This window comes from Salvia hispanica, chromosome 1, assembly GCF_023119035.1.
Source record: "Salvia hispanica cultivar TCC Black 2014 chromosome 1, UniMelb_Shisp_WGS_1.0, whole genome shotgun sequence".
Taxonomy (NCBI): Eukaryota; Viridiplantae; Streptophyta; class Magnoliopsida; order Lamiales; family Lamiaceae; genus Salvia; species Salvia hispanica.
In genome coordinates, this window is record NC_062965.1 from 4,617,037 (window position 1) to 4,625,751 (window position 8,715).

General features: G+C 36.6%; 1 protein-coding gene across 1 annotated transcript; it reads left to right on the forward strand.

The window, feature by feature from the left end:
* The first annotated feature begins 4,956 nt into the window (after positions 1-4,956).
* LOC125201687 (3-ketoacyl-CoA synthase 11-like) lies at positions 4,957-7,626 on the forward strand. Its single transcript, XM_048099901.1, has 3 exons — positions 4,957-5,407; positions 5,502-5,873; positions 6,582-7,626. The coding sequence occupies exons 1-3, from the start codon at positions 5,057-5,059 to the stop codon at positions 7,362-7,364; spliced, it is 1,506 nt and encodes a 501-aa protein (XP_047955858.1). The 5' UTR covers positions 4,957-5,056; the 3' UTR covers positions 7,365-7,626.
* The last annotated feature ends 1,089 nt before the right edge of the window (positions 7,627-8,715 follow it).

An 8,715-nucleotide genomic window follows, 5' to 3' on the forward strand; every position in this document is an offset into this window, starting at 1 on the left:
TCAAAGGCCTTATTGGGCTCACGATTCCAGTTCCATTATTTTCATATTATGCAGGCCCGCGTCCGAAAAACTCACAGTTTCACTTCATGTTTATTCTTGTGGTTCCAGTTCTGAATCGTAACCAGCGGTTCCGGTTTCATGAGTAACTGCCTGTTCAAGAAACATTGGGCAGCTCTAGTGAGAATGAAAGGTTACAGATGACAAAACTTTTGGATTTTATTTTATTAGTTATCTGGACTTTCATTTATTAGCCAGAGCCCAAGCAATTGGGCTTTATTTTATTAGTCATAAGCATTTCTTTCATTAGACATATGTGTCCATTACCATTTATATGGGGCTTTGTTTGATCAGTTTTTATCCTTTCTTTTACGGGATATTTGAGTCCATTACCATTTATGTAGGGCTTTGTTTTATTAGTTTTTAGCCTTTCTTTTAATGGTACTTATTAGATATTTGAGCCATTACCAATATGTTTTGACCGCTTCAAACAAAAATTACCATTTATATATATTGATATCTCTATAAGTTTAGTTTTTTAACACTATCCCTCTATAAGTTTACATATCTTTCATTCCTCATGTCTATTTCACACATATGATATTTTTATGTTTTACTGTTTAGAGTAACTCAATTAAAATTTATATTATATATGCTTTTTTACCTCTTTAGTAACTTAATTGAAATTTATATATGTTTTTTTATTATCTTTAGACTAACACAATTAAATCTTATAATTGTAATTATAATCAATGCCTTAAATTATATATTTTTATAAATAAATCACGAAATAGATATCTTAAAAAAATATGACATTTTGTAGCATGGATCATTATATTCAAGTTTATACTCCTTAGTCTATCAATAATCATTCCATTTTGTCATATTTGTTTGTCCGGCAATAAATATCTTATTTTATCTTTTACTACTATTTTAGTAACGGATCTCGCATTCTATAAATTTTATATCAGTCACATTTTATTATAAAATTACCACGCATTTTTTACTATCTTTTCTCCATTCACTTTTCATTATATTTTTAGAAATTATGACTAATTAAACTGAACCTATTATTCATGGATCGAGGAAGTACTATTATTTAAACCACTTATGAACATGAACAGGGAAGACTGAATAAAAACTTTTCTTCCTATAGCATATAGTACTATGTAGTATAATCTAATCTTTAATGAAACTTACTGAAAAAGTTTTTTGAAATAGAATGGTAGACAAATGGAGAAATGATATCTTAATTGTATATAAGAGCATCTCCAATGGTCGGCTAGCGACCGGCTAGCCGATTCGTCGCGGGCCTGGCCGATCGGCTAGCCGAACCATTGGAGTCGGCCAGCGGTAAACCGGCCAAAATATCGACGTCCGCTGGCCGATCGACCGGCGCTAGCCGATGCGCTGGCCGCCATTGTGGCGTGCCGATTGGCCAGCGCCGATTTTCAATTTTTTTTTTTTTTTTTAAACCTATATAAACGCGATTTTCTCTCTCTCTAAATTTCTGTACAAGAGCAACATCTAACGATGGACAACAACAACTAGGCCCAATACAAAATTAAGAACTAAAACAGAAACATGTCATACCGTCGGGAAACTATAGACAGTGAGACCCCCGTTCGGCTAGCGGCAAACTATAACGGATTCAAGGCATACTAACATTTTTTAATGTATTTTTTTAATAAATTAGTGAGGAGTAGAGTGGGGCGGTGGCTCGTGTGTGGAAGCCCGGATTTTTCTTTATTATGTAATTTTTTTGATTTTTAGTTAATGTACTTTTTTTTATTTAAATAAAATTAACGAATTTTTCCCGTATATATGTAGTAAATTTAATTCCGTATTGTGATTTTAATTCCGTAAATGTAGTATTTTTTAAATTATTTTTATTGCGGCTGGCCTATGGCTGGCCTAAATCTGACGTGGCAGGGGAAGAAACTGCTAGCCAATTTCTGGCCGATTTCTGGCCGATGAACCATTGGAGATGCTCTAAATAAAGAGAAATTTTCAAAAAATGATAATGTGAGTAGTTTTTTTTATGGTTTTAGAACATCGCTATTTGGCAAAAACAGTTATCATCTAACTTTTCATAATATTTGTGAATTATATTATACTATAAAATTATATATTTTTATATTATACTAGTAATTATTACTAATATTTTAGCAGACTCTAGCATAATGAAACCTTTCTGTAAAATGATTTTGATTATCTTCCTTGCAGGAATTAAAATTATTAAATGCAAGACTTTTGTTTCATATTGTACATTACAAATCGAGTGTAATTATACAAGGCAAGTTGTCATCAACCCACAAATAGAGTAACATGAAATTTTTTAATCTCAATAAAAGTACGGTAAGTACCTAATTAGACTGAGACACCTAACGATTACTCGATTTGAAGCCCCGATATTTACATTATTAGATACGAAAATACAGAGTAATTTAAAAGATCATTATGTCTGTTCCTTATATTATTCTGTCTCTTTGTCCATAATTGCACAAGTAATAAAAATCCAATTCCATTTTTTTCTTGTTTGACTGCGACATCTAACGCTATTGAATGCGAAAGTCCAATCTTTTCTATATTTCGGGAAATAAATAAATAAAAATATCTCATTTTTTATGCATTTCATCCGCTAGCTGTCTTTTTTTTTTTACTTTCTTTTAAATGTATATTTAGGATTAATTGTCAATTTTGTCCATTATATGGGGCATTTATCTGAAAATGTACAACCATTAAGATAATTATCATTTAATACTTATCATTTTGTATTTTAGGAATAAATTAGAAAATCGACTTGACAACCAGAATTGTTTTATAAGTTGAATGAAGAAAGAATACAACACGAGAAAAAGTAGATCGAGTAATGTATATATTTTTAAAAACATGTCATTTAAAATAAAACATTCAAAAAAAATTATCAATCGACATGCAATTTTAGTTATCATCGACTATTTACCTATATGTTTATGATCAAATTCTATAGTCAACTATAGTTGCCGAGAATTAAATGCTTTTCTTACATCTACAGAGAAACAATTCAAGTTTAAGAGAAATCACAATTGTACTTTTAATGCCCATTCTTGAAGACAGTGTTACATTTGTTACTGAGATCATATAAAATTAAATTCGCCCATACATATAATTAAATTATTTAAAAACATCCAACGAGCTTGACATCGATAGTACCATTCCGAATTTATTCCTCAACGAACTTAAGTAAATTCACCTACATATATGAGAAGAGGTAGGTCCTATATTTATAAAAATACGTATACATATATAGGTTTATGTGACACCGTGACACCGCTTATATAGCAATATTATAAACGCTACACAACAATATTACAAACACTACACAGCAATCTATAGATTGTTGTATAGTGTGTCGGATATTGTTGGACAAGAAATATTGCTGGATAAAGACCAACAAATTGTTGACCGTCTTTTTCCAGATTTTTTTTTCCACGTGGCAGCTTATTATTCGTCCACGTGTATAAATGATTGGGTAAGAATAGTGGTATAGTGTTATTTTAAGAGGTGATGACACCCTAACATGCCTCTATATATATATATATATAATGTATTTATATTAAAGAAACCTTTTACAGAGGGACCATGTGATCACTGTGTAACCATTTACTAGTATTGGTGAGGGCTTCATTTTAGAAAGGTGCAAGAACCTGCCCTACCATCACCTATTAAATTCAATGTTTATTTACAATATCCACAAACAAGAATTCTTCTATTAAACATGTTCTAAACTATTATTGATTTATAAAAATCATTAGCTCATCTTATGATTAAAAGTTAGTTGTATAGGCATGAGCTATCGATTTTCATTATTAAAACTCAAATTATAAGCCTAATTGAAAGAGTAATTAAGTAGAATTGTGATGTGGAAATACAATGTAAAAATGGGTTAAAATTTTAAATTCTAAGCTAAGTCTTCCGAATTTTTTAATTAAATTTTCGGTCCCAAAACTCCAAAACACCAATGTTGTTTTCATTGGAAAATAGTACACGTCTGTTTACACATGTATTTCCTTTTCAAGCCATGTAAAATTTGTGACGGTCCTACTAAACTATCAAGTACTCAAATTATTATCGAAAGGTGTATCGTAATAATATGGTTAAAGTCGACAGATCAAGATAGAATTGAAAGAAAAAAACAACTATATATGGTTAAAGTCGGCAGATCAAGATAGAATTGAAAGGAAAAAACAACTATATATGCAATTGTTTGGCAAATAAAACAAACAAAATATTTCACACTAGCGAAAAGAGAACTTGAAACTATTATATACTATCAGTAGCAGATCCAGAACATATAACTCGTGGTTAAGATAATAAAAGTCGTCGATGACATCGTATGTTGTTAGAAGCTTTTGTTTTTCACAAACGCGACAGGCTGATCCTAACTTTTTGCCGACGCCAATGAGGCTCAAGGTCATGTCCATGGGCCACCTAAAATTGAAGGGGGTGATACCGAAGATAGCACTAGCACTACAAACAACACGTAACCCAATGGTGAAGATGATTATGGATATGGCAGATATACCAACAATTCCTTATACAAATAAACTAAGACGCACGCATCCATACGACCACATCAAAACTTTTGTATTCGAGTATTTAAGTGATCTTAACCAGTAAATCAGTCGTAGTATAAAAAATAAAAGTAGGGAATGTATAGGTGTTGTACATGGGGCAGAGACATTGTAGTCGTGAGATCGGCAAAAACCACTCGAAAGACCGAATGTAATGGAATTTTAGGACTTTGCCCTGCCTACATTCATCTTGATATAAGTCTATGTATTACTATGTATATAACATAATACTATGAAACAAATTTCCTTCCTATTTCCCTACATATCATCAATGTGTATTGAATACACACATGTGACATTAAAAATACCCAAATTCAACGAAATGTGACATGAAAATCAAGCCATCCCCATTAATATAAAGCTCCCCTGTCTCAACTTAGCACATTACCTCTCTCAACTCCCTCTCTCTCTCACTCACTCACTCTGTAACAGAAGAAGCAGAAATGGGAGAAGAGAAAACCGTCGACGATGCCAAATTCCGGCGATCAATCCGCCTAAAATACGTCAAACTAGGCTACCACTACCTCATCTCCAACGCCATGTATCTCCTCACAATCCCCCTCCTCCTCGCCGCCGCCGCCAAGCTGTCGATGACGCAGGTGGAGGAGCTCCAGCAGCTCTTCAGCTACCACCTCCGCTACAACGTGCTGGCCGTCCTGGCCAGCACGTCCCTCATCGCGGTCCTCGCCACCATCTACCTCATGAGCCGCCCGAGGAAGGTCTACCTCGTCGACTTCGCCTGCTACAAGCCCGACCCCTCCCTCGAGTGCACCCGCCACATGGTGGCTGAAAAGGTCTCCTACTGTCGTGTTTTAAATGCTCAACTTTTTCTTTTTTATTAATTTGCGTATCATTAGATGATGACATGAATTTCTGTTTAATTGACAGGTGGCCGCAATTGTCAGTGATGAGAGCGCGGCCTTCATCCGGAAGGTTCTAGAGAGGTCTGGGCTGGGGGACCGGACCTACGCCCTCGGCCTCAAGGACTTCCCGCCAAAACGGCCGTTTGAGTGCGCGCAGGAGGAGGCGGAGATGGTGATATTTGGGTCGATCGACGCGCTATTTGCGAAGACAAAGGTGAATGTGAGGGATATAGGGATTTTGGTGGTGAATATCTCCTCCTTCAACCCGATTCCGTCGCTGGCCTCGATGATCATAAACCGGTATAAGCTCAGGGGCGATATCGTCAGCTGCAATTTGGGCGGGATGGGCTGCAGCGCGGGCCTCATTTCGATTGACCTTGCCAAGCGCCTTCTGCAGGTACTATCGATATTTTTTTCTGCATCCGATGATTAATTATAGATTATGATTAATGAAGGATGCGTTTTCATGGGATTAGATGTGACTGGCTAGGATTAGGCCCATTTTGGAATGTGTATATGATTAATTTTAGGGTGGTTGTTTGCATCAATTTGATTTGAGTGAGGACAAGATCTTTTATTAGTGGGTCAATGTTTGGTTTGTTTTTAATATAGAGCATGTTTTACCTAACTTGTTATAAACATAGGAATTGTGTGAGACTCCAAAGTCAAGATCTGTTTTTTTATGTTTATGTTTCTGCAATAGTATGACTGTCACGAACCTAGCTGTATGCTGCCTCGAGCCTTTTTCTCATATCGGAATAAATCTCCGAAAATGATTTGGATTCAAATCGTTTTTTTCCTTTTACCATTTTGTAAATTTTGTAAAAAAGAATTGTCTTATTTTGAATCGATACTGATTTAAAAAAATGTGAATGAAATGAACGTGAATAGAATAAGGTAGTAGAATGCACGTGAGATCTATGTATCGATTATAGTAAAAATTAAATGAGACATAATGACGAACAGATCGAAATGGCAGAATAAGATATTTAATGACAGACGAAGGGAATGGATATATTATTATGATCTCAAATTATATTTATGCACCTCTACAACCAAATATAGCAAGCCATGACCTAACTAATTATGTTGTGGAAAAAAACAGGTGCAACCAAACACATACGCCCTAGTAATGAGCATGGAATGCAACACCCACATCTACTACGCCGGCAAGGAGCGATCCAAGCTCCTCCCCAACTGCCTCTTCCGCATGGGCGGCGCGGCCGTCCTCCTCTCCAACAAGCCCTCCGACCGCCGCCGCTCCAAATACGAGCTCTCCCACACCCTCCGCACCCACAAGGGCGCGGACGACCGCTCCTACAAGTGCGTGGTCCAGGAGGAGGACCCCGAGGGCCACCTCGGGATCTCCCTCTCCCGCGACCTCATGACCGTCGCGGGCGAGGCCCTCCAGACCAACATCACCACCCTCGGCCCCTTAGTCCTCCCCATGTCCGAGCAGCTCCTCTTCCTCGCCACACTCATCGCGAAGAAGCTCCTAAAGATGAAGGTCAAGCCCTACGTGCCCGACTTCAAGCTCGCGTTCGAGCACTTCTGCATCCACACGGGCGGGCGGGGCGTGCTGGACGAGCTCGAGAAGAATCTGAATTTGAGCAAGTGGGACATGGAGCCTTCTAGAATGACCTTGTATAGGTTCGGGAACACGTCGAGCAGCTCGCTTTGGTACGTGCTGGCGTACGCGGAGGCGAAGGGGAGGATCAAGAGGGGCGATCGGGTGTGGCAGATTGCGTTCGGGTCGGGTTTTAAGTGCAATAGTGGCGTGTGGAGGGCACTGAGGACCGTTGATCCGGCTAAGGAGAAGAGCCCGTGGATGGACGAGATCGATGAGTTTCCGGTTCATGTGCCCGTGACTAGCCCTCTTCGACCTTGATTCGTGTCTTCAATTTTAGAAAAATTTGGTTTTACTTAATAATCAAATTAAGAGATGTGGTTGTGTTCCTTTTCTTGTCTTTTTTCGTTTCTTGATGATGAAGTAAGACGCGGTTATGAGCTTATTATCGTAGGTCTCGGAACAAGTTGATAGAATCCCCTTTGTTAAGATAACAAAAAGGAAATGTTAGGTCATAGGGTTGGGAAAGTACCATGTTCTTGCAAATTGATTTTATATATAAATGTGGGTGTTAATTTTTCAATATTTTGTTTTGGGAATGATTCTGGAGTAAAATTTCAATGGTTCGGACATATCAGAAATATTATTAATCTCCTTTTTTCTATTTCTGTAATTCTGATTGAATGGACAGACCACATGATAATATATTTTTACTTATGATTTGTGATGAAAAAAGAAAAATAATTGTAGAAGAAAATGAATACTACTTTGTCTAAAAAGACAAAAACAAAGAGAGAAAGAAGGAAAAAAGCAAATCATGAATGTGGATATATCCTTAGCCTTGGAAAAAATTGTACATATGTATATTTGTGTAGGTGAAGAAATGCATTTGGATGGAAGAAGTAAATGATGCATTAGATGCTGGTCGGTGGATGCGATGGTAGGGTAGGGTGGAATTTCTACATAACTATGACTAGACCTAGCAAGTAGCATCGATCGACATGCAATTAATAATATGGTTATGTATGTTAATGTTACCCTTCATCAATTTCATCTAACCTTCCAACTAGTGGTGGATCGGATCCACAACTTATTTTTAGGGGGTCCGATGTAAATGAAAGAAAATAGTAAGATGTGGAGGAGAGTTTTTTCCTTTTAGTTATGGGTATGATTATAATTTACAATATCAATTTAAAAAAATATAGTACTTCCTCCGTTCCCTCATAGTTGAAGCGAAACTTTTCGACACAGAGTTTAAGAAAGGAATGTTGAGTATGTTAAATAAATAGATAAAAAAGTAAGAAAGAGAAAAAAGTAGAGAAAATAAAGTAAAAAGTGAATAAAGTAGAGAAAATAATGTAAGAGAGAGTAAAGTAAGAAAGATAAAAAAGTTATTATATATGGAAATGACTCAACTATGAGGGAACTTCCCGAAATGGAAAAATGACACAACTATGAGGGAACGGAGAGAGTATCTCGAAACGATGTTGTTTGATGTCTTATATCTTCAAAGGAAAAAATACTGCAAACCCAAAGCGGCCATGACATTTTTAGCCGACTATAAGGGATAATTAGGCCCGTGTGGTGGTCTTAGGACAGCCACCCCCTAGATCCCTAAATGTGCCACTGCTTCTAGCCTAGGCTTTCTTTTCCAAGCCAAACACTCCATTTT